Genomic DNA, 26,868 nt, shown 5'->3' with positions numbered 1-26,868 from the left:
AACCTCCCAATACTAGGAACACATGTCAAGTAATGTCTTGAAAAAGATTCTGAAAATATAACGTTTGAAGAATTATCTGCCAACAAAACAGCTGAACTGCCATTTTATCAAGGTTATGATTAAAGCCTTGACGCAAAAAAAATACTCCGTCCACTCAGAGTGGGAGATTATTTCTCTTGGCAATTGCTCTCATAAGATTGTTCGATCTCCATCCATAATCGTCTAAGTTTATCAAATATTTTTTTTTTAACTTAACTTTAACATAGTTGAAATTACATATTTTTATCACAAGAAATATTGCATGCAAGAATTTGTTTTAATTCCTACCATACACAAGCTTAAAATGACAGAATTATCTAGGGCACATATACATTCAGTAGGAGCCTCTGACAATGGACTGCTCTGCCAATATATCTCTAGGAACCCATTAGGATGCTACAATATTATGGAGTGCTACTCAGGGGGGGTCTGTAGGCAACCTTTGGCTCAATACATGGGGATTTCAACTAACCTGTACCTACAAACATCACAAAGTCATTGCATACCCCCAGCATATTTCTGTTTTACAATGAGGAGGCCCTTATTAATGTGGGTCTTCTTGCCCAGTAAGTATTCAAGGATTCTACTTGTCGAAGTATTACAAATTTCCGTGACAACCTCCAGTCAACTGATGCAAATAAATCATTAACAACCTCTGTCCTAAAAGCCTGGATGATGCAACACAATGCTTAAAAAGATTCTCAACCAGGCACGCTAACCAGTCAGAGGCTTGATTTTCCCTTTGATGTGATATGTTTTGTGAAGGTAAATGAATGGCATCAGCCAGTGCCTTGCACAGACAACCACCTCTCACTGCACCAATTTCTTTTTCCCTGTCAGTCTTCATCCGTTCATTGCCGTAATCTACCATCCAGCTTATTCTTGGAATAATGAAACTGTCAGGATAATAATCTCTAGCATTTTTACCAGTGTTAATTTTAATTTCACACAAATTAACTCTGGAAGGTCCTCTATATCTTGGGAGAAGCCAAGTATTTGCCATAATCGGAGTACCCGTAAACTTCACCGGGCTGTAGCTCATATTCAGTTTGTTACTCTGTAAAGTACAATGGATATGACTGAGCACAAACCAAAGTCTACCTATCCCAATAATGTCCCATCCTGTGAACCATTCAAGAATGGCTGCACCATGAAGACTTGATGATATTCATGGAGGAGTCTCCATCTTAAACCAGCCAATCCAACCAGTCATCAATGACGCCCATAAACTACGAAGTATCATCAGCGTTGCTTGGATAAGGCCAGCAAGGCACACCATACTACAGAACATGCATAGAGTTAGTGCCACCAATTGACAAGGGTTCAATTTGGATCACAGGTCCATCCATCTGCTCACTCAATCATGTAACAAGATAAAAAATTCGGCCCAATTGTTTACTTATTCATTGGTCATTTTTCATCCCTCAACGCCCCACCACATGCAATAAAAGAGAAACTAGATAAAGGAGGTAAACCAGTGTTGATCCTATTGGACCTCTCCACAGATTTCGACACCGTGCCCCATGACCAACTCCTGCATAGACTACAGGAGTGTGGCCTGGGAGGCACGGTGTTCAAGTGGTTCTCCTCCTTTCTGAAGGACAGATACCAAGAGGTCTGGTCCCCTCCTTTCACCGCTCCCATCCGCCCTATGAAAGTGGGAGTCCCTCAGGGATCCATCTTGAGCCGGACACTTTTTAATCTATAAATGCCCCCTTGCTCCCTTGGTTGAAGCATGTGATGCGACAATTTCCTATGCTGATGATACTCACCTTTTGCTCACATGTGAGCAGGGCGAGGACTTTGTAGGAGAGAAGATAAATAAATGCATGACTGGAGTTTTTTCCTGTTTTAGAGAGAATCAATTAAAATGTAACCCAGAGAAATCAGAGATAATCTTCTTTGGCTCTCCATCTCGGGACGAGTGGAAACAATGGTGGCCTTCAGACATGTCACCCCCCCCCCCAAACCTCGGTAAACACAGTCAAGAATTTGGGGGTTAAGTTGGATGACACCCTATCCATGAAAGTTCAAATCCAGGCAGTCGCAGCATCCTGTTTTGGCCTTCTGCGAATGCTTAGGAAATTGCTCCCCCTGCTACCTCTCACTCATAGAAAGAATATGGTCCAAGCCCTTATTGTTTCCAGGTTGGACTATGCCAATATCCTCTACCTAGGCCTCCCAGAGTATTTATTAAATAGACTTCAGGTGGTCCAGATTGTAGCCGCCAGGACGGTTCTCATGCTTGGACCCAGAGCGCAGATTTCTCCTCACCTGAAGGCCTTGGACTGTCTGCATGTCCGAAATAGAATCCGCTTCAAAATCTTAGTTTTGGCTTTTAAGGCTTTACATGGCTCGGGAGCTCACTATATTAGAAAGAGATCTACACTACATCCCCGGCAGAACCCTGAGGTCATCCTCTCGACAGCAGGTGGTCGTTCACAAATTTCTCCGCATTCTGACTGGTGGCTGCTCTTTCCAAGTGCAGGCTGCCCATGTTTGGAACCTTCTGCCATTGCCACTCAGTCAGGTGCCTGATTTACTGACCTTCAGGAAGCAACTGAAAACATGGCTTTTCCATCAACAACCTTTCAACAACAACTCTCTAAGTGACAGCAACAGTCTAGCCATAAGGTTCCCTTAGCGCCAGGATACTCTTCCTGAGTAGCTGTGCACTCTACAAGTACCATTTTAACATAAAAATTAACAATTTCCTATAGAGTTCAATGGCCCAAAGGAAGGAGAGCAAATGTACAGTGAATTGGAGGAAAAAGTTCCACAGGATCAAAAATGATAAATTTTAAAGATTATAAAATAATGCAAGGAACTTAAAATGTGTTTATTTTAACAGAGTGAGGAGTTAATTAAAGGGTGGTCTCCATCCATCTAAATGAAAGATCTCAAAGTAGAAACAATTAGGAGAATTGCAACACCAGGAGTTACTTGAAAGAAGAAAGAAACTCACTCATTGCCATCAATTTCCAGAGGAATAGCCTGTAATACAACCTCAGGGCCCATGCTTTCCACAGCTGCACCCACAGCCTGGTCCAGCTCACCAGTGTAGGGGAAATGCGTAGAATTTCGCAGGTCTGCTAAAGTCTGCAAGCACTAAAAAGAAGAATCGAGCAGATCAGTAAGTTAAGCCTTCCTGAAGTTGTATAAAGCATTGTTTAGATATGATCAATTTCTTCACGAGGAATCAGGAAAATAACTAAATAAATTGGGAACAAGTTGAAGTTGACATTCAAAACTACCAAAAGGGTAAAGAAAAATGTTGCTTACCTGCAACAGCACTTTTTCAGCTTATATCCTTTGTAAGGCATAATTCTGCCATCTAGTGGTTTTGCTCAGATATTGTAACTATTTTTGTGGTAAATCTATCAAAATAGGCAAAGATGAAAGTTTATATGATAAAACCTTCAAAAGATTAACGCAAATCATCTTCAGATTGCATTATACCTGCAGTGTAGTATATGTTCATGCATGCTTGTGTACTTGTATAAACGTTTTCAACCAGTCTCTCCTGTGGAAGGATGGTTCACCTGAATTTATATGTGGAAGCTATAAAACTCTTGAGGCAGGTCTACGAAACCTGCACAAATCTATAGCTGCACAGCACATGGATAGACTATAGCAGTATTCTTTTTCCCTTCATGCAGAGCAGGGTGTTGCCTTGGACTAATAGAAACGAGGTTCCTGATTACCTGCCATATCACTGTTGACAATGCTTAGGAGAACCATTCCTAGGGACTGGATATGTGGAGAAGAAGTGCTTGTACTTGGGCCTGCACATCTCTAGGAATCTTCTGAGTCATTCTAGTCTATTTATATTTCTGTGCCTGTAATCATCATGAAACTGTGGACATGTAGTTGTACGAAAGTGCCCCTTTTTGACATGATCACCCATCTTTTGCATGGTATTTGATACAACTTTGACAGAAGTGCACTGGGTTCCTGCTGTCCAGGTCTCCAGTGCTAGATACATTTCCCTAAAAATGTACAATTGTTCCCCTATTTGGCAATATCTTTAACACACGCTATAAGTTCCTTAGAAAATGGTGTGTGAAAGTGCCCTCTTTCTTGCATGGTATGCCCCCACTTTTTGCTGAATTGCTGATGTTCTTTGACTGAGTGTGCCCTGGGCTCCTGCTAATCAGGTACCCAGGGCCTATGTTCCTTCCCTAACACTGCATTGAAGCCTAAACCCAATTGGCATCTATGGCCACATGTCAGCCCCTGGCAAATGGTACCATAGGTACCCAGAGCTCTGTGACCAGAGAAGGCTTTAAGGGCTGCAGCACTTATTGTGCCACCCTTAAAGGCCCTGTACCCAGACACACACATTGCCTTTGCAGGCTGCGTGTCTTGGTGCAGAACAAAGTCGAGAGTCGACATGGCCCACATCCCTGTGTGCCATGCCCACAATCCACTGCCCTGGCATACATCAGTCACCCCTCTAGCTGGGTGCCCCATGCCAGTGGTGAGGGTACAGGTGCATGAGCCCTGTCCCCGTACTGCACCCAGGTCCATTCATGGGCCCTGTAAGTGCAGTGCTGCCATTAAGAGTATATGGTGCTGGTGCTTACGAACTACACAGCACTATAATGGCTACAACGAAGACTAGGAAGTTAGGTATCAAACACACACACGCACTGATGCAAATGCACAACAGAAACTCGACCAACTCCTAGTGACCTGACTGAGTGGCTGATTAGGCTGCCACCACCTGACATTTTTCTGGACACCTGCTTGCTGCTCTCGAGGGCCTGAAACTATGCACATCCTGAGACGAGGTGCCAAGCCTCCTCCCCCACGATGGGCAGGGTTCACAAAGGAGACGCTTCAAATCATGCCGCCTTTGTGAGCCTCTCCAGACCATTTGCTACTTTCAGCAACTGTTCCCCACTGGTTTTACCCCTACTTTGGGCGGGAGAACCGGTGGGAAAAACAAGTGAGGAAGTGAGGTGTGCTCACCTCTGCCAACTTTATCCCTAGGGTAGGGGAGGTGAGGCACAACCTCGAGTCCCCGCCATCTCCGCGGAGGCCCTCTGAGCTAAAATAGATGAGAACATTTGAACGTACCACTGACCAGTGTTGGGAGGCGAGATGGGGAAAAGAGATCCGGTGGCAAAAACTGCAAGGCAGGAAACCATTAATAACTACGCCATGGGCCGTACACAGAAGGAAGCAATCCCGACGGCGCCCGGCTCGCGCACTGACACCGCCATGCTGCTGGAAGCGATTCAAGCCTCTAGGGCGGACATACAGGACTCTAGAGCAGCATTAGAAGTCAAAATAGGCGAGGTGGGCTCAGAGGTCCTATTGCTGCGCCAGGACTTTCGGAATCTAAAGGAGAGGGTGATGACGGCAAAGACCCGTATTGGTGAAGCAGAGGATTCCCTCACCACCCTCCAAAAAGACATGGCGGAACTCCAAGCATCACACATGCAACTGCTGTGGAGGGTGGACGATGCTGAAAACAGGGCGAGACGCAACAACCTGTGCTTCGTAGGTTTTAGAGAGGGCATCGAGGGGACGAATGTGGCGGCCTACCTACACTCCTGGCTAACGACAACTTTCCCGAAGGCCATATTTTCGAACTGTTTCGTCATCGAAAGGGCACACAGGGCTCTGCTGGTGAAGCCGCCGGAGGGAGGGCGGCCGCGACCGATCATCTCATGCTTTCTTAATTTTGCAGACAGAGACCTCATACTAAGAAAAGCCAGAAAAAAGGGTGAAACTCGACTGGACAACGCGAACATCATGATCTTCCCGGACTACAGCCAAGAGGTACAGAAACAAAGACGCTCCTATGACTCAGTGAAAGCAAAATTGCGAGATCTACACATATCATACATGCTGCTTTTCCCGGCAAAATTGAAAGTAATCTTCAAAAGCAAGTCAAACTTTTTCAACCGACCGGAGGAGGTTTGGCAATGGTTAGAGGAGCACCCGCTGTTGCGGGAGGCCGAGGAGGAAGGACGCAGAATATGCTCCGAAATGGCGCCCGCCAACTTCAGGAGGAGCCCTCCTAAAGCCCAAAGGTCCCAGGCCCCGCGGACCAGAAGACACTCGCATTCAACTCCGTATCTGGACCCCTCCAGGTCGGGACGTGGGGGACAGAAGCGGACAACACCAGCAGAGAAAGCAGCGGCACCGGTGTCCAGGTTCAGTTGCCTGGTGAACCTACTGGCTCGGAGGCGGAAGACGACATGGGTGGCCGTACGTCAGATGGAGAAGAACTGACAGAACAATCCTTGCATCCTCTAGTCACAGCAATTCGAGAGCAGGGAGCGTCCGGCACACCAGAAGATCCGGACATTGAGACACAAGATTCGCATTCCTGATGAAGAATGGAACTGACATCCGGACCAGCAGCTCATCGCTATGGGGGCACGCAAGTTACAAGCACATACCCCCTTTCCTTTGACACGTCCCACTTTTGTTTGCTTATTGGTTCCTTATTGGTTCCTCTATCTGTTTACACTGTACGGGGAGCTCTGTGCTATCACTAGCTTGATAATCGAGATACGGAGAACTCTGTGGGCTGTTCAGATAGAGCCTTAAGGATAGCTTAATTGGGGTTCTTTATTGGGAGGGCGACAGACCTTTACCGCCTGAAAGTCCAGTTGGTTACTTGTTACACTGATGGGATGGACGGGGGGGAAAGGTGGGGAGGGGGAGGGAGGGGTTGGGGGTTTCTACAAAGTTCAGTTGGGGAGGAGGAGACAGTCAGAAAAATGCAGTCATGTGCCTCAGTGCTCCACACTACACGTCTACGCCAGAGACCTACCACACTGATCTATTTGCACCTTGAATGGCGAGCGATGCAGCTGCGTTACCTACAGACCACAGGGGAGTTAGTGTTCCGACTTGGAACGTGAACGGGCTGGGCAATAAGATTAAAAGAGGACTGGTGAACTCCTACCTTAAAAGACTAGACCCGGATATAACTCTACTCCAGGAAACCCATCTCAAAGGAACTGTGCCTTCATAGCCAGGGGTCGCCACAAAGTTCTGGCTCATGCGGGCTACGACTGATTTGAGAGGGGTAGCTATCATTATAAAGAAAACCACCCCCTTTTGTACTACACGCACCTGGATAGACCCTCTGGGGACCTATGTTGGGGCCCAGGGGACATGGAATAGACACACATACACGATCATCTCAGTATATGCACCACCTAAGTTACAGGCAAACACGCTCAAGACTCTAGCTAACATACTTCTAGATACGGCCGACACCATTCAAATCTTAGGAGGAGACTTCAACGACGTAATGGACATAGGGACATAGGGCAGGACCGGTCAATAATGGCGTCTAGGGGAGGGAACCGGACCCCACTCTCCCAACTGATTGCTAATATAGGACTCACGGATGTCTGGAGATGGTTGCACCCCAACCAGACGGTCTACTCCTACTATTCGGGCGCACAGAAGGTATTCTCGAGGTTGGACTATATATTCATGTCTAGACAATACTTGACAGTAGACGACACCGCGGACCATAATGCGAGGGTAATCTCTGACCACTCCCCACTGTTAGTTAGAATGGGACGGACTCGGGGTAAGGTGGGGGCCTCCTGGCGCCTTGCAGCTTGGGATCTTCAAAACGCAACTATCCTGAGAGGCTTGAGAGCAGATTTACAGGTCTATGTTGCTGAAAATGAGGGAACAGTCGATTCGGGGGTAACCTTCTGGGAAGCCTTGAAGCCGGTAATGCGGGATAGGATAGAGAGTAGACTGGTGGAGGAAAGGAGAAAACTCCAATCAGAGGTGACTGTACTGGAACAGACTATCCTGGGCCTCGAGAGAGAATACCAGAGTTCGAGAAATGATGAAACTCTTAGAAGACTGATTGATAATCAGAAACATTATGGAGAACTGGTGACTATGAGGCTAAAACTCAATCCCTAGCCACTCTCCATCGCCTTTATGACGTGGGGGACAAGTCAGGCAAACTACTAGCGTGGCTAAGTTAAAAGGAGCAAGCAGCTAGGTGGGTGGACCACATTAGAGATGCAGATGGGATGCTTGTTAGTTCTGATGCACAAATTGCTGAGGCATTTGCAACACACTATGAACTTTTCTACACAGCCAGAGACCTGGGGACTTGCGAGGAAGCTCTACAATACATGGAGCAGACGGACCTGCCCCTGTTGTCTCCTGAGGCCCTTCAGACGCTGGAGGCTGACATTACAGTGGATGACATATCTGGAGCACTAGCCAGATTGCGACCGGGTAAAACTCTGGGACCAAACTGCTTCCCGGCTGAGTTTTTTAAACATACGGCAGACCTTTTGCTTCGCCATCTGAAGGGTCTCTTCGTGGGGGCCTACAAAGAGGGGAGACTCCCTCCAGACCTCTCCCTGGCGACAATTATCCCGATACATAAAGAGGGAAAACCGCGAGAGGATTGTGCGTCCTATCGCCCCATCTCCCTCCTGAACACCGAGGTGAAACTCCTGGCGACTATCTTGGCGCTCCGACGGAGGTCGGTGATCCCAGACCTTATACATCTGGATCAGACGGGCTTTCTGCCAGACAGAGCCACCAGACTGAACCTTAGACTACGGTTGGCTGCAGGAGGTGCGGGGAAGGGAAGAACCACATTGGTTTCTCTCCCTTGACGCGGAGAAAGCCTTCGATGCGGTTCATTGGCCGTTTTTGGAGGGTGTTTTGCAAAAGTTCGGCTTCGGCCCTAAGTTCCAGAAGTGGGTCCAGCTCCTCTACACTAAACCAAGAGCCAGAGTGAGGGTGAAAGGGAGGTTGTCTCGTGAATTCCAGATCCAGAGAGGAACCCGCCAGGGATGTCCTTTATCCCCCCTCCTCTTTGCACTTACCATTGAGATATTGGCAGCTAGGATCCGACAAAATGTAGGCATCTCCGGTTTTAGAAGAGCTGACACAGACCCCGCACAAGAGAAGATATCCCTCTACGCGGATGATATACTCTTGTATATTACAAACCCGGAGACTACTGTCCCGGAGTTGTTCCTGGAATTAGAGCAATATGGTAGGAACGTGGGATACACAATAAACTGGCACAAATCGATCTTGTATGACCCCGGTGGACGAAGTCGCTGGGTGACACTGCCTGGGCAACTACTAACAACGGTGGAGGGTTTCCAGTATCTCGGGATATACATCGCCCTTGATAAGACACTATCGTTCCAAAAAAACTTGGAGCGGATTATACTGAACTCCACTGCAGATATGGACCGCTGGAGACAGCTTTCACTTACACTTCTAGGTCGAGCGGCTATGTACAAGATGATTATCCTACCCAAGTATTTATATGCCCTACAGAAGGAATACTATCCGCTTCCGACAACGTTGATATTCATTCGGATCTGAGGGCTTTTCTCTGGTTGGGTAAGCAGCCTAGAGTAGCATTGACTACTCTCCAGAGACACCAATACAGTGGGGGGATCTCACTCCCTAACCTGGAAGCCTACTACTGGGCGGAACACATGGCACCGATTGGCTACATGCTCAGGCAGATTATCCCACTTATGCCCTAGAAAGACTTAAAATGTTATCGAAAAATTTACTATACTATCTTTATGGGGGTACTAGACGGGAACCGCTCCTCCCAGCGACTGTGATTACGTTACTTGCATGGACTAAGGCTACAAAACGCATGGGGTTGGAGAAGAAACCCTCCCGGCAGACACCAATATGGCACTGCAAGTGGTTAACGGAACTATATAAACAGAAAGGTTTCCAAAGATGGAACGACATAGGCATCTCCACCATAGGGGACCTGATCGCCGAGGGGGAACTGAGTGTTACAAACTGTGACAGAGATGTATAACTTTGGGGAGTGTGGGTGCGGGAGTAGAGGTATATGTACTGCTAATCACATGACTAATGTTGAGTTATGATAAAATACAAATAAAAATATTTATCAAATGAGTAGTACCTCAAATGCTTAACACTGTCCTCCGATACTGCCTTACTGCTCGACCAAGCTACCACTTTAGAGAGTATGGTTCTATCCAACTTTAACCTCGGCCTACCTCTGGGGACACTTGGACTCTATACACACACTATACCTCATTTTGGTGTAGTATACATAGAGCCAGTTTCTTACAAATGGTACCCCTGGTACCTCGGACTGGGAGACTAAAGAGGTCCCAAAGAGCTGCAGAATGTATAGCACCACCCTAAGGGACCCCTCCCCACACTCATGCAAGCTGCAATTGCCTTATAGACCCCCTCAGAAAAACACCAAACTCTAGTGTACTGGGAGGCTGGTGTAGACAGGTCTGCCACCAAAGACAGGTTTGGGACCCTCAGCAGGTGAGAGCCCACACTCTCGGAAGGCAGAAACTATGTGTGCTCTGGCCAGAGGTGTGTTCACCTCCTCCAAGCAGGATGGCTAAGTAATCAGCATATCCAGGCAGGAGGCTTCAAAGGCCTCTCCCACCTTTGACATGTGAACCCAGCTTCCACAAGACTTGGGGGGGGGGGTGCCACTCCCTGTCCTGAGGCCCATTTGGCTACATGACAGGTGGAAAAATTAGCTAGTAAGGAGGTGTTCTCTCTATCAGGCTAGTTTCACCAATAATGGTGGGCGATCGGATGTGAAAGCGAAAACTAGAAATTCACCATCTTGATTTTGGTGGAATTAGGCTCACTGGGGCAGGGTCATACCCACTCCCCACAATAAGTGGTCATATAGGTGGTGTAGTAACTCTAAAGGTAGGTAGCCCATTGGCTAATACCAGTCACTTCCCTTAACGCCCTTAAATTGAGTATTTAGGCGTCAGCCCAGATGCCAGGAAAAAATGCAACGGATCTAGAAGAAGAGGACAAAGATGAGCCGCAAGAAACCGAGAACTGAAGACTGCTGTGGATTTTTGGCGCCTAACCCTGCCTGCATGCACCAGTCTCAACAATCGTGACCAAGTGACTCGGCCTGCAGCTGAGCCTCTACCAAGAACCCCAGTAGGCTGCCAGCCCTCCGCAAATTGCTAGCAATCTCCCTTCCAGTAGAGGAGCCACACCCCTGACATCGGCAGGCACCAAAGAATCAGAGTTCGGTTTACGATGTTGACGCTCCCCTGCCAGCCAAATGCAGCAGCCACCAAGGAAGATGTACCTGTTCTCCCGAAGATCAGATCTGTCCCCCCCACTCAGTGCGAGGACACCAGGACAGACCAGAGCCACACAGCACCAATACCCATGGTACTGGGCCCCTTGTAGAACCCAAGGCCTGTTTAAGTCCTGTCAGGATGACAGCACTGAGACGGAGCAGCTGTCGAGGGGCATCAGCACCAGAGACCCACTTCCAGAGTGGCCCAGCTGTCCTGATTTCTGCATACTCAACCAGCGAGACCGACAACTGTGAGGGCCTTTAATGAACAGAACCCAGCCAACCTATTTACTCTGCACCCAAGCGCCCCGGCACAGGTTCCCAAGAATCTTGCTCCAAAGACCCATGTGACCAGAGCCCCTCTGTTGGGAGCTCCTTGTCTGGTCCCCAAGTACTCCTCTAAGGCCTGTTTTTCGGTGCCCCTCCCCCCCTTCTCTCCACCAACCCGAAAAGCACCTCTGCACCCAGAAACCCCAGGGCAGGTAACGAGTAACTGCTGGTGGTACTTTGGACCTTGGCCTCCTACGGCATTAAGTCCAGAAGGAGACTCCAATAAATCGACCGTAAATAACTGTATTCAACATATGTTATTTTGTCCCCTAAGAAAGCATTGCTGTTTAAAGTCGCATTTAAGTTAACATTTTACTTCTCTGTAAAAAAATATATATTTTTAAAAAGTACTTACTTGATAACGAAGTTCTGGGCTTCAAGATTTACATGAAAATATGAATTATTTTTCTACATTTGTCTCAGATTTATTCTTGTGTGTGTCTCATTTACTGCCTCTGTGAATACGACAAATGCTTAACACTACCCTCTGATAAGCCTAAACCAGCCCTTAATTTGAGCCGGTGGTTTCCGGTGCTCAGCACCGTCACTTAATTGTCAACACTTCCCTTATGACAGTCTGCAACATGGTGGCGTTGCTCATCTAATTTAGAGATGAACAGAACAACAGTTGTACATGCGTACAATATACATAAAAAAATATTGTTACTTGCCTCCCCAGCCACTCCTTTAGTTTTGTGGACCTGAAATAATCTGAACTGTTGCACTTTCAGGCGAGAGAGATGGTTAGTAGTTGTTTTGACAGGGATGATGGGCACTGCAAGCTGCAGTGGCCTCCTGGCATAAATTATTTTGCAAACTAAGCACTGAAGCACTGGAACTGCTCGCCCACACCAACACAAATGAGAGCATTTAGTGTTATCATTTTTGCCTCTGTAAATCAATAAGGGTTGCTAAGACTCTCTGCACAGTGTGCCTTATTTTGGTACACTATGTAGCTTCTTATAGTGGTAATGTGTACCTCTTCTCAGGTAGAGTTTGGGACATCCATTCAGGTAATAATATGTGAGGCAGAGCAGAAGGATGGTGACCTTGGCTTCAACGGGGATCATTTTCCAGAAACTTTATAGTCCTAAAAGCATTTCATGTGCTCTTAGTCACATTGTGAGGTCACCAACATCTAGGCGCAAAGGTTTCAGGTTAAGATCAGTATCCAAGGTTATTCTCACATTTTAGAACTTTCTGTCAAAGAGAACACTTTCTCTGAAGAATGTGGGAACAGGGTGGTGTGTGTCTAGCTTTTTGCGAAAACAGGAGGGGAAGAACCTCGGAGTAAAAAAACTCAGTCTGACACTTGTTTAATTTAATGTAAGTTTCTTCATCTGAGGCTATATTGATTTGAGGACATCTGGGATTGAGAGAACTTGTCCTGTTTGTTTGATTAATTATTGTTTAGGTAGACTGCTGTAGTATCTGTGCAGGTGAGAGGCGTACATGTGTGCAGGAGTCCTGCAGTACTGTACTGGAATCATGTGCCTTGGGGAGGTAAGAGGATGAAGAATAGGTCTCCTCTCGGTTTGCAATTGCACGAAATGAATCAAACTCTTTAGGACTAGTGGTTTCAGGCCTTCAGTGAAGAAGTGCACAGGTGGTGTAGGAGAATGTTGTGGACTATAAACGCGGGCTAGAGGTCAAAAAGTGTGAAGGGGTATTGTTGTCCGTGATGGGCATTCTGTACTATAATGAAAGGAAGCCATTTTCAGTAGCATGGAGTGTGCAAAAGACGGTTAGCATTTGTCAAGGAGACATTGGGCCTGGAAGTAAGCTGAAGCACTTTTTAAAGACAAGTAGAATTTCCAGCAAGGCCTGCAAATGTGTGGTTATTCTGTACTCAAATGGGTTAATAATAGTTTTGAAATTAAGGAGTACATTTTCTGACTCTGGTACTTCTCATTATAGTAGGCTATTGTCAATTCGAGTTGTAGGATTCCTTGCGACCTGTTTATTGGCTGATGCAACAGACTCAAACGTCATTGATGGGTACAAGAGGCAGCAGATTTCTCTAAGGGTTGTTCTATTAGAACCATACACTTATTTGGCAATACAGATTTTTTTGTACTCCCTATGTGAAGAAGATGATTTAGGGCCATATGTATCAACACATTTCCCCATAGACACAGAATGGGCAAACCCCTTTGATACATCTGGCCCTTAGCTTTTAGTTTCTGATTTCAGAGGATGTTAGCAGCTGAGTTCATAAAGTTCTACAGTAATGTAATTAACTGGTGGGGCCAGTATTTGGTTTCTACGAGCTTAATGGAAAAGTAATTGACAGCAAAAACTCTGGTGTCGTAATTAGCATATGATAGCTTTGTGAAAGGAAATGTTTCAAAAGAAACAAGGAAGGCATAATTCTCACCAAATCTCCTGATTATCACAATCACTGTCAAATACGTGGGTTCTTATTCACAGAAATACAGTACCATAATTACCAAAATAGCCTGTTTTCCCGTTTGTGCCATTTGGGACTACTGAACTACACAATGTGGTTTTCAGATGCACTTTTAGATCTCATAATATTTGATTTACAATAACCCTATTAGCCCATGGTCATAGAAATTGGACCTGGGCAGTCGATTGTCACATTATTCCATGCCATGCAAAATCCAAATGAAATCAGGAATGCTGTTCCAGATGGTTAAACGAGTGCAACTTTCACAAAAACATTGTTAAAACGGCAAAACTAACAAGGAAGGATTTTCCTCTCCGCAAGTATCTTCTTACTGACCGTTCAATTAATATAATCTGATGGTCATTCTTGAATTTGTGACATTCAAACACTATGAATAATGGTTAGACATCTTTTCGCACCTAAGGTTCTTCACTCAATCTAAAATAAACATGATTGCTGCGCCTTATACAAACCTTCCAAAGATACCCCTAGGCTACAGAACTCAAAGTAAATTGTAGTTAATTGTTCCAACAACAGCAAATAAACATTTTACTTGCTTAGCTAATTTTGTTTTACATCTGCCGTTTGAAAACTCTGCACGCAAACTTGAACAGGCCTTTCGCTCTGTCAATTAACGTTACAAGTTAATTTTTTGCACTCCAAGCTTTGTTGCAAGAGAAGGGATTAATCAGTTAAGTCTCTCCTTGTTCCAAGGTCTGATGCACAATACTTCAGTGCAGCCCTTTGCAGAGGTAAAGGCAATGTGGCCCAGCAATACTCAACAGTTTGCTCAGTGGAAGTGCACAACTGCAACAGCACATATTTAGAATAAGGAAGGGTGAAAAAGAACGTGCTCACTATTCAAGCTAAGCATTAGTGGTATTTTACCTTTTTCATGACTGGATGGCCTTGCTTCCCAGCAACCTCGAAAAACGCCCCCAGTACCTGAAGTATGAAAGCCCAGGAGGCATGGAATTTGTACGTCAAGCCTTCTTCAACAGCTCTAGAACACGGAAAATATATGCAGAATGAGTATGACTTTTGATATGGTACATACAAATGTGAACAAATCAAAGCCAATTATATTCAAATAAGAATGCGTAATTGTAACATCAAAAATCAGAATAGTGGGCGTTCAAGACTAAAGCCTGCCTCACACTAATATGAGATTGCCTCCCAAAACAAAAGTAGGATGCAACAATCAACATTGCATTCTTTCATATCTGATCTGACAAGATTAATGGTTTAAAAGATAGAGCCCAATAATCTGTAGCACACCTTTTAAGTGATACGCAGACTCTCATGTCCAGTGCCCTAGGACATGCTGCGTTCGCCACAAGTTCCTAGGAGCATAGAGAAAATACTGAACAATTTGAACAAAACTGAGAACTTGAAAAGAGGAGACAAAGGGACTGAGTAACACAAAAGGAAGGACTCCAAATGTTGGCTATCCATAATATACCTTGTCTTACAATCCCCACAATGATATTCATGTGGTCACTCTCGTTAGGGACAAAGTACAATAGCCAGCTCATGAAAAGAATTTGATTTGCTAACTCCCCAACTTACATGATGTAGCGCATCTCATACACATCAGCCACAGTAACCAAGCAGTGCTATGTTTGGCACTAGTCAGAATTGAGCATATAAAGTAATGTGGAGCGGACACTACTGAAACTAATGTGGGTAAAATGTCCATCTAGCAGCTTCTTGACTCTTAAATATGACACAAGTGTAACTAACAACTCCAGAATGTTATAGAGGAAAGTCTAATAAAAGTTAAAAACAACTGACTTGAAACATGTTCTGTTTATGGTACCAAAAAAGAGGAAATTACCAAGCCCATGCTTCCCCTAAACCCAAGTGTTTTTCACCTGAACATTTTGCAGATATAAAAAGCAGGTCCAGATTTTGGAGTCGAGGAGAATACACCAATATCAGCAATGCAAGGTGCAACACATTCCTTTAACAGAACCTGCAGATTAAACAAGGTAAAAATCAATTATGCCATGTACTCAAACATGAGGGGCACACTGTGCTACCAGTTAAATTTCCAATTTACAGCTAGCTTTCATCAGTTTACATAAAATTTGTTTAACTAGATGAAAATTCAGTTACCCACGTGTGTACAAAAACTATTTCCACTACTAATTAGCAGTTCAAAAGAGGGTGCAAGTGAATAAATGTCCTCTAAGAAGCTCTCTTGTGGCCGGGCACACATCAGAAACATCTTATGGGCTCACATAAGGTTAAATCATATAAGATTAAATCAGATCACATTTATACAGCACTGTAAAATAGGTTCTCTCAAAATGTGGGCATAAAAATATCATAGATTCAGCATATTTAATTTATTGTACAAACAGATCGACTCCACCCACAGAAGAGAGCAATTAAACAGTGTCAGCATTTCCTAAACACCCTCCAACACCATCGAAAACGTTCTCTGAGCCGAGCAGAGAAAAGACCTAGTAGTTCTAGCAGTTTTCAAACCACTGATAATGAATTATATTAATTATAAAATGACTCACTAGGAGAGAGTTTACTTAGATACAATCTTCGCATCAATGCTAAAAACACTTGTAAGGAAACGCCTCTTTTAGTATGGTCACCCCCAGGTTTTTGGTCTGACCCCCTTATTGATCTTTTTTTTCTGTACCGGACTTCTTCAAAGGTGGAGTGTATTTATTTTCAATCATTTGACTAAAATGTTAGTACCTTCAAAGCCTTCGCAGAGGCAGACACGACCTGGGTGTGAGGCGAAAGGAAGCAGTTCACAGCAGTAGTAAAAAGACGAGGCAGGTGACCCAGGCACATATCACTCTGCAAACTTAATGAGAAAAAAAGAAATGTTAAATGGGGTCCACTTTAATTTCAAACAGGTTATTCAAGCAGTATTGTACTACCGTCAGAAATACCTGCCGGACATGTACATCTTTGGCACTATTCATTCTACTTAACAGAGCATATGATTGTTTTTAATAAATAGCAGAGATTCAATGAAGTAGGTGATATAATTCACAGCACCTTTCATATGTACGTACAAAGCAGCACGTATCTCAACTTGAGAAGTGCAAGGTGGTGCAAATCTAGTGAAAAGGAAAGCCCGAGAAACATTGTACATAGTATAACATGGCCAAACACAGTAAAAGGTCACCAATAAACTGGTACAGAAAAATAACAACTGTATGGACTTACATGGATGCAAGGCTAACGTGTGATGCACTGGAAAGTACTGAACCAGGACTTAATAGTAAACCCAACTAGTCGCACCTCAGGAAACTCAAACTGACTTATTCAGACTTGTCTTTACATCCCCTTTGGTAGAGAGTGAGATTAACTAAAAGGATCATGTCCCACATTCAACATGTGAGCCGAATAGTGCCCTAAAGTGGTCTTGTGGGGTTGCGGAGAGCTATATAAAACTCATAAATAAATATATAATGCACACAAAGAAGCAGACCTTTAAAGTCAGTTTGAGTGTAAACTTTAGGAATACAAATGAACAAAGAATGCTTCCCTGAAATAGAACCCTTTAATTTTTGTTGCCTTCTTTTGGCAGGAAGCCACCAGATAAACACTATATTACATTACTTCCGCAGAGTCAACAAAATTATTTACAATCGTAGGATTAATAGTGCAAGCCAAATATGACTGATGGAAAATGTAGCTTACTGTGTAAATATCAGCTTGCAACTTTTACTGTTGTATACAACATAATATGCACACTCATGCCATCTAATGTTGGGTGAGGGTGTTTGCAATATCTTTTTCTCCGAAGCATAAGCTTCGGTTTTAATAGAACTCATGATCCCTTCCAAAAACCAACAGTGTACCAGGGCAAGGACTCTACCTAAGTTTGTGTTTTCACACCAGCGGATGAAAGAAATATGTGGAGTAAAGAGGAGAATGAAAATAAAAACTGTATAGCTGCATTGTGAATGAAAGTAGAATGAATGTAGTGATAAACCTGTAAAGCATTAGCTCTCATAAGGGAGGAGAGTGGGCTCATAAGAATCTACATCACTACAAGCTACTATTCGATGGTTGTATGTTGGAACTAGTTCCTCAACGACGACTCCCTAAACCATGCAGTCTGTACTATGACCAAGTAGTATCAACCACATTTTTTATGCCACGCATTCTTTTACCACAAATTTTCGTGATAAAGGAATGCATGGTAAACCACTCCCTAAAATCGATTCTGAACTCGTCCCACTCCCTAAAATCTACCCCATAACCCCCACCTCCCACTCCCTAAAAACTTAGACAACCCCCTAACCTCCTAATAACTAACTCCAACCCCTCCCACCCCATTAAAAACTAATATGAAGCCCCCTAAAAAACTAACACAAACCCCCACCCCTTAAAATCTACCCCAAACCCCTCCCACCCCCCAAAAGGACTATGCTACTTACCAGTATGCATCTGATCTTGGCATAGAGGGCTGCAGAGTGGTACATTATGAATAGATCGCCATCTGGTGTTGGGCTCGGATGATTGCACTTTGTTTTTCTCTTGGAGAGTCTTTTGTAGCTTGGTGACTCCTCCTTTGGTTGGTAGTGCGCATCGGCATCGGCTCCATCCTTAGATTGTTTTGCCATAGTAGGGTTAGATGGAGTAGTATGATAGAATACAGATAGAAATGCCCATGTAAGTGTATCTAAATAAGATATTGTTGGAACAGACACAGTTTTCCGGGGAGGCTGGGAGGGCATGTGCCACTCTGCAGCCCTCTATGCCAAGAACAGATGCATACTGGTAAGTAGCATATTCCGTTCGAGGCATATGGGCTGCAGATGGTACATTATGAATAGACTATACAGCAGTTCTCTCCCTAGCGGTGGTCGCCCGTGTCTGAAATAAAGTCTTTAATACAGCTTGTCCCACTCTAGCTTGTTGTGTTGTGTGCACATCTACACAATAGTGCTTTGTGAAGGTGTGCGGTGTAACCCAGGTAGCTGCTTTGCATATATGTCATCTAGTGGAATGTTTCCCAAAAATGCCATAGATGCTCCTAGTTTACGTGTAGAGTGAGCTCTAGGAGGAACAGTTAATGTTCTCTTTGCCTTTAAGTAGCATATTTGATTGCATTTTACAATCCATCTGGCAATGCCCGCTTTGGAGATGGGATTGCCCTTTTGTGTAGGAGAAAACGCAACAAATAGCGGTTTTGTCTTTCTGAAAGTTTGTGTTCTTTCTATATAATACATTATTGCCCTTCTGACATCTAATGTATGTAGGGCCCTTTCCGCTACCGTCTGTGGTTTTGGAAAGAAGACTGGTAGTTCCACTGACGGATTGATGTGGAATGCAGAAATTACTTTTGGTAAGAATTTTGGGTTTGTTCTAAGAACCACTTTGTTTTGGTGTAACTGCATGAATGGTTCTTGAATCGTAAAAGCTTGTAAGATAGATAGAAAAAGCTTTATTCGAGTTATACACTCATAAAAGCACACACATAAAAATGCATACATTTCTAAAAGCATCAACATCGTATGACAATAATTTTATAATTAAAAATACATGATATATAAAATAAAAATTGTTATCGGTTAGAGTTAAAAATAGCTTTTTCATGATATGCGGAAACTAAATGCATGTTACAATATAGCAACCTACAATTTGCGGACCATTCCTAAGTTTATACAATAGGAGCTGATACCATACATATTAGCCGCATTTTTAACATATTTAAAATTCATATATATCTCCCAGTTGTTGTCTGCAGGGATAAGTCGTACATAGGAAAGTGTAAAAATCATAACACATTAGAGGATAGAGCCCTCCTCCTTATGGACCAAGCCCACCCCAGATATTTAGCAGTTCCAACTACAATTGGTATTTCAGTGGAGGAACAAATAATTCTCAGCCCCTCAACACCACTTTGGACACCGAGGTTCCTACAAACTGGTGCCAGCCAAGAATTTCTTGGATTTACATAAGCATCGCATAAAAAAAGAAAGTGTGCGATGCTTTCCTTAGGGGCCCCACATGACGGACAACATGAGTCGCTATTAGTTCTCCATCTCGATGTCATGCACCTCAGGGGGAGAGAACCTGCCCTTAATTGGAAAAATAATTTCCTGTCTAATGGGACAGTTATGCTGTCCCAATATTTTTCTAAGGAAGGTCTTTGTTTAATTTCCAAAAATTTGCCCCCCATGGATTCCGAGGATACGCTCCTCCAAAGTTTCTGGTCGACATAATTCCAATATAGTTCTTTAATGGTGGATTTACTTGGGAATACTTCCCCAAGGGGGTTTTCCCATAGTTTGGAGAGCCCAAGCTCTGCAAGGGTGTCCCTTAGTATTTTTAACCATGTGATTTTATGGAAAACATCTAATTTGGCTAGTGCTAAGAACCCCTCAGCGTAGTGTCTAATTTCCATTGTGGTCCATAGGCGTCTCCAATAAAGGATTGGCCTCAGTCGGGCACGGTCACTAAGCGATCTTCTACCTAGATCCAAACCAAGCGGAATCAGTGGTGTACTTTGGGGTAGGCTGGTGATCCCTCTCATAAACCTGTTCTCTGATCTTTGGAGGGTGGTAAGACTCTCAAAGCCCCAGACTTCAGCCGCGTAGAGGGTTGCGCCCAAGGCTTTGGCGTCGTAGACCATCAGAACAGGTTTTACCGGCCTGGTTTTGGATTTTACTTGTTCAACCCTAAGGGCTCCCGAGATCTGTTGATGTTTCAACACCGCCTTCTCTATGTGACGTGACCATCCAAGTTTGCTGGAAATCTCAACCCCAAGGTATGTAAAAACATTTACCAACTCTAATTTAACGTTGTTCAAAAATACATTGGGTCGAGATTGACGCTTTTGCCCAAAGGCCATCAACTTTGTTTTGTTTACGTTAACCTCAAGACCCCGTTCTTTACAGAATGAGTCAAAGATGGTCAAAGCTCGCTGAAGACCCGACGGGGTTTTGGACACGATCAAAGTATCGTCAGCGAACATCAGAATTGGAACTCTGATGCCCGCTAGCGAGGGTGCGTCAACCATTGCACCCGTCATCCTGTCTACAATGCCATTAATGAACAGGGAGAACAGCAGGGGTGCCATTGCACATCCCTGCCGGACCCCCCGCTCGACTGGAAAGTTGGAAGTGGTTTCCCCATTCCTCCCCCACTGAACCTTTGCATAGTTACTTTCATGCAAACGCATTATCAGCGTAAGCAAATCGGGTGGGACCCCTATTTTGGACAGAACCTCCCACAGCGTGCACCTGGGCACCAGATCAAAGGCAGCCCTTAGATCAACGAATGCTACATAAAGGCTGCCTTTGCCCAGGAGTACAGTCCCCCACCGCAGCATGGTGAAACGCAAGATTTGGTCGACCGTACTAGTTGCACGTCTGAATCCTGCCTGGAATGGGGATAAAGCATTGTTATCGTCTACCCAGGCCATAAGTTTGTCGACCAGCATCTTCCCCACTACTTTTTGCATGGTGGCCAGCAAACTAATTGGTCTATAATTTGCCGGGAGTGACCGATCCCCTTTCTTGAAGATCGGTATTATTATTGCCCCTTTCCATATACTTGGGATTTTTGCCCCTTTCGCTAGGCCGTTTCCTAGCAAGGTCGCGTATTTTGCCCACTGGACCTTGTCGTGTTTAAAAATATCTGAGGGGATTCCGTCAAGCCCAGGGGCTTTTCCCCCCTGCAAACTTGTAATTACGAGTTCCGCATCCTTAGTTGAGAATAAATCCCCCTTACAGAATACCAAAGGGATTGGTTCAATGGCCATTGTATCCCTACTCTCGGCATACTGGGGTTTAAAATATTCGACCCACAACGCCTCATCGACATTGTTGTCGGGATTATTAGGGGCGCCCCCTCTTCCCCATTTCACAGTTTTCCAGAAAAGTCTGGAATCCTTTTGTCCTGAAGCCTCGAGTAACTCCTCCCAGTACTCCTCATCCCACCGCTTCTTAGCCTTGTGGATACTATCCTTATAGAGTTTCCTGGTGGCGCTAATCGAGGCCTTGTCCCTGCTTTTGAGAGCTCTGCCCAACTCCAGTCTGGCTACCCTGCACTGTTTGTTGAACCAGGTCGCCATTGTAATTGGTGCTTTCCTGGTAGTCTTTGGAGGCTTAGTAAAGTGCGGTTTTATCAAGGAGAAGAATGTGTCGTGTATGTCAGCTATTTGGGCAGAGTCTGGTGTTACCTTGTCTACTTTTGCCATGGCATCAATAGCATTGACTGTCTCCATATTAATGGACTCCATAGTGGACGAGTTGGCCAGGACGTATGGCCATCTCACCCGTCTTAAATCATTAGCCATAACAGGTACACTCCCACTACCTGAGACTAGGTTAGTTCGTACAGCCTTCCACCATGAGTGGGATACACAGAGGGGGTTATGGTCGCTTTCTACTCTCCCCACAATTTCCATGTCGCCCACTCCACACCACAACTCCAGGCTACAGATGACATAGTCAATCCTACTTTTATTGTGCCCATTGTCGAATGTGCAATTGCCACCTTGGTCACTTTTTGTTCTACCATTGAGGGCCCTCAAACCATACTCCAAACATAACGCGTTCAACAACAAAATGTCTTTTGTCCAGCGCTTCACGGGTGTGAGGTTTAGATTTGGGATGCCTTGTAACTCACTTACTCTTCTGAGTGACGTGATAGCTATGAGGAAGGCCACCTTCCATGTGAGGAATTGTATTTCGCACCTATGCATAGGTTCAAATGGTGGTCCCATTAGTCTGGTAAGTACTATGTTGAGATTCCAGACTGGGGAAGGTGGCCGTCTTGGTGGAATGACTCTTTTGAGTCCCTCCGTGAAAGCTTTAATTGCTGGTACTTTAAATAGGGAAAGATGTTGCCTGTTTTGTAGGTACGCCGCTATAGCTGCGAGATGAACCCTGATAGAGGTATATGCTAAGTTACATTGCTGCAAGTGTAGTAAATAGCAAATGATCTGTTTAGTGGATGCGTCCAGAGGGTTGATGTGATTACTATTACAGTGTACAGCAAACCTCTTCCATTTTGCTGCATAGCATGCTCTGGTGGTAGGACGTCTTGCTTGTTTAATGATTTCCATACATTCTGGAGGTAAATCTAAATATCCAAACTCTATGACCTCAGGAGCCAGATCGCTAGGTTCAATTGTTTGGGATCTGGGTGCATTATTTCTCCATGGTTCTTTGTAAGGTGCATGGGTAATAATCTTAGCTTTTGATGTGGCACCTGTGAGAGTTGTAGTAGCGTGGTGAACCACGGCTGTCTTGCCCACGTGGGTGCCACTAGTATCATTGTCATTGAATGCTGTTGCAGTTTCCGAACCACTAACGGAATTAGTGGGAGAGGGGGAAAAGCGTAAGCAAATCTGTTGGACCAATTTATCCGTAGTGCATTGCCCTGGAACCGGTGGTGTGGGTACCTGGTGCGAAGTTTTGGCATTTTGCGTTCTGATGATTGGCAAACAGATCTATCTCTGGTTGCCCTCATCTTTGGAAGAATGGCTGCAGTATCTGGTCGTGCAGCTCCCATTCGTGTACTTGTTCTGACTCTCTGCTTAGGATGTCGGCTATCTGATTTTGAACTCCTGGTAGGTGTTCTGCTAACAGATGGATCTTTTGAGGAATGGCCCATCTCCAAATGTCCTGTGCTAGTTTGGATAGTTGGAGAGAGTGTGTCCCCACCTGTTTTTGAATATAATACATTGCAGTCATGTTGTCTGTTCTGATCAGGACTGCCTTGTTGGTTATTTGCATTTGGAAAGCTTTTAGTGCTAGAAATACTGCTAATAGTTCCAAGTAGTTGATGTGCAGTTTCTTTTGCTGCACACTCCACTTCCCCTGCACTGTGTATTTGTCCATATGTGCTCCCCATCCGGAGAGCGATGCGTCTGCTGTTAGTATCACTTGTGGAATGGGTTCTAGGAACGACCGTCCCTTGGAAATGTTTGTTGTGTTCCACCACTTCAGAGAGCGATGTGTACGGTCGTCTACCAACACCAGATCTGTAATCTGACCTTGAGCCTGATTCCACTGTGTCGCTAGACACTCTTGTAGTGGACGCATTTGTAGTCTGGCATGTGGTATTAGCAGTATGCAGGAGGACATCATGCCTAACAGCTGCATAAACACTCGTGCTGGTAGTGAGTGTTGTGGTTGAAATCTTTGTATTAACCTGACCATTGTCTGTATCCTGATTGGATTGGGGTATGCTATGGCTCTTTCTGTGTCTATAGTAGCCCCCAGGTATTGTTGAATTTTGTTTGGTTGCAGGTGTGATTTTTTGTAGTTCACCGTAAACCCTAGTTGGTGCAGCAATTGAATGGTCTTCTGTGTGTTGTGAAGACATTCTTCTTGTGACTTGGCCTTTATTAACCAATCGTCCAAGTAAGGGAAGACATGTATTTGTTGTCTTCTTAGGTGTGCTGCCACCACAGCTAGGCATTTTGTGAACACTCTTGGTGCCGTTGTGACCCTGAACAGAAGGACTTTGAATTGATAATGTTGTCCTTCCAGTACAAACCTTATGTATTTCCTGCGGGCTTTGTGAATTGGGATATGAAAGTAAGCGTCTTTTAGATCCAGTGTAGAAAGAAAGTCCCCTTTCTTCAGTAAAGGAAGAGCCTGTTGGAGCGTGACCATGTGGAAATGTTCCGAATTTATGTATGCATTGAGAGGTCTGAGGTCTAAGATTGGTCTTAGAGACCCATCTTTTTTGGGGATTAGGAAGTATAGAGAGTATACTCCTGTCCCTTGTTGATGTTTTGGAACCTTCTCAATGGCATGCTTTTGTAGCAGTGATAGTACTTCTTCTTTTAACAATGTCAGATGATCTTGACTCATTGGACGCTGTTTGGGGGGATAGCTGTGAGTTCTAGGCAATAACCATGTTGGATAATATGTCTCACCCACTTGTCTGATGTGATGTTTTCCCAGACAGATAGGAACTGTGATAGACGTCCCCCGACCGGTGTTATGTGGTCTGGGGGGAGTTGTATTAAGTCACTGTTTTGGGGTTGGGGAGTTGCGGTTGTTATTATTTACGCGGCCTCTACCCTTGTTGTTGTTACCTCTGCAACTACCTCTTGAATTACCTTTGGGTGACGTAGGTGTAAAAGAGGTGGATTGCTGATTTGTTCCTGTATTTTTTGAGCCTCCTCTATAGGTGGATTTACGAAAGGAACCCCTTTGTGTTGGCTGTTGTAATGCTCCCATTGACTTAGACGTTTCTGTATCCTTCTTCATCTTTTCTAAGGTCTCATCTGTGCTTGAGCCAAAACGTGTTTTCTGATCAAAGGGTTGGTTCAATAAGGATGTTTGTACTTCTTGTTTGAACCCTGAGACTCTAAGCCATGCATGTCTCCTTAACATGACACTGGTGTTGATGGATCTTGCTGCAGTGTCTGCCGCGTCTAGGGCGCACTTAATGGAAGTGTTAGTTATTATCTTTCCTTCCTGTATTAGCTGATGTGCTCTCCTTTGATGTTCTTTGGGGAGATGTGTGATGAGTTTTTCTAATTCATCATAACGTGCCCTGTCATAACGTGCAAGTAGCGCTTGTGTATTGGCTATACGCCAGCTATTTGCCGCTTGTGATGCTACTCTTTTGCCTGATGCATCTATTAATTTTGACTCTTTATCAGGTGGAGGGGCCTCTCCTGTAGATAATGAGTTCGCTCTCTTGCGAGCGTTTGAAACTACAAGCGAGTCCAGAGGTACCTGCCCTTCGATAAATATTGGATCCTTTGGAGTCGCCTTATATTTTTTATCAATTCTTGGGTTTAACACCCTAGCCCTCACTGGGTCTTTGAATATTTCTGCTGTGTGACTGAGAAGACCCTTCAGCATAGGTAGAGTACCTGATGTTCTTTGTGCAGTAGGTAGTGTCTCTAATAGGAAATCCTCTACCTGAGGTTCTGTATGTAGATCTACCTTATGATATTTTGCTGCCCTATTAATGAGCTGTACAAACCCTGTGTTATCATCAGGTGGTGAAGGCTTTGAGGGATATAACTCGGGGTCGTTGTCATCATCTGACCCTGCGTCATAATTTTCCCATGGGTCATCCTCATCTGGGATAGTGTCATCATCCCCTTGAGGTTCTCCCTCCCCTGTATCACTGTCTACATCTGACTGAGGTGTAGATGGTCTTGGTGTAGAAGGTGAATGAATATTTGGCATATTGTGAGGAATAGGAGAAGAGGGTGTGACTTTAGGTTGAGGAGAAGTAGGAGGAGTTGTATTTGTCCCCAGTGTTCTCTTTTTAGAAGGAAGAGCTTGGTCTACTAGCTGTTCATTCTTCCTCTTCTTCGTCACTACTTTGCCAGTTTGTGGATCGATAAACAAAATCTTTTGTTTGGGATCTGTTTGCTGCTCCTGTGTCGGTACCGAAGCCTTTGGTTCCGAAAGGTGCCTTTGTTTTCGATCGTCAATGTTCGGTGTTTTCGGCACCGAGTGTTTGCTCGATTCCGATTTTTTCGGTGTCGAGTGAGTCTTCGTCGTCGAATCATGTTTCTGTTTCGACATGGAATGTTTCGATGCCGAGCTTTCCCTTGCATGAAGCTTCGGCGTCGAAGTCGATGTCGACCGCTTCTCGGATCCGACATGGTGGGAGACCGAGAGTTTCGGTTTAGGTTTCGTTGCCGGGCCCGAAGGCGGGGCGTCGGAAACTTTTTTCTGCGGTTTGACCGGGCTCGAAGGCGGGGTCGTTACCACACGGGGTCGGTTTTTTGGTAAGGGGACATCGTCACTCACGGTTTGTTGCACGTCGAGTTCTTCGACATCCGACTCGTCCCCTTCCGACCCAGACTGATCTTCATGATCCTCTTCTTCATCGAGGTGCTGGTCTTCGAACAGCTCCGGGATCGCCTCCGACTGCATTCTGGAAACCTCGTGTCTTCGAGCTCGACGGTTTCTAATCGTCGACTTGGAGGAGAATGCTGCGCAGGCTTCGCAGTCCCTGGATTCGTGTTCAGGTGATAGGCAGAGGTTGCACACCTCGTGTAGGTCCTTGT

The 26,868-nt window shown here is 44.8% G+C and overlaps 1 protein-coding gene across 1 annotated transcript in view; it reads right to left on the bottom strand.

Annotated features, from left to right (window-relative positions):
• The window catches only part of RRP12 (ribosomal RNA processing 12 homolog), a 438,408-nt gene that overhangs the window by 305,676 nt on the left and 105,864 nt on the right, over window positions 1-26,868 (bottom strand). The window contains exons 11-14 of the mRNA XM_086922631.1: window positions 16,599-16,710; window positions 15,755-15,855; window positions 14,769-14,883; window positions 3,005-3,147 (exon numbers count right to left, since the gene is read on the bottom strand). Of these exons, the coding sequence (XP_086778757.1) occupies window positions 3,005-3,147; window positions 14,769-14,883; window positions 15,755-15,855; window positions 16,599-16,710 (471 nt within the window). The remainder of the gene's footprint in view (window positions 1-3,004; window positions 3,148-14,768; window positions 14,884-15,754; window positions 15,856-16,598; window positions 16,711-26,868) is intronic.

Source organism: Lissotriton vulgaris, chromosome 5 (assembly GCF_964263255.1).
Source record: "Lissotriton vulgaris chromosome 5, aLisVul1.2, whole genome shotgun sequence".
In the NCBI taxonomy this organism is placed as follows: Eukaryota; Metazoa; Chordata; class Amphibia; order Caudata; family Salamandridae; genus Lissotriton; species Lissotriton vulgaris.
The sequence above is the reverse complement of the archived record's forward strand: the minus strand, read 5'-3'. Positions and strand labels throughout refer to the sequence as shown.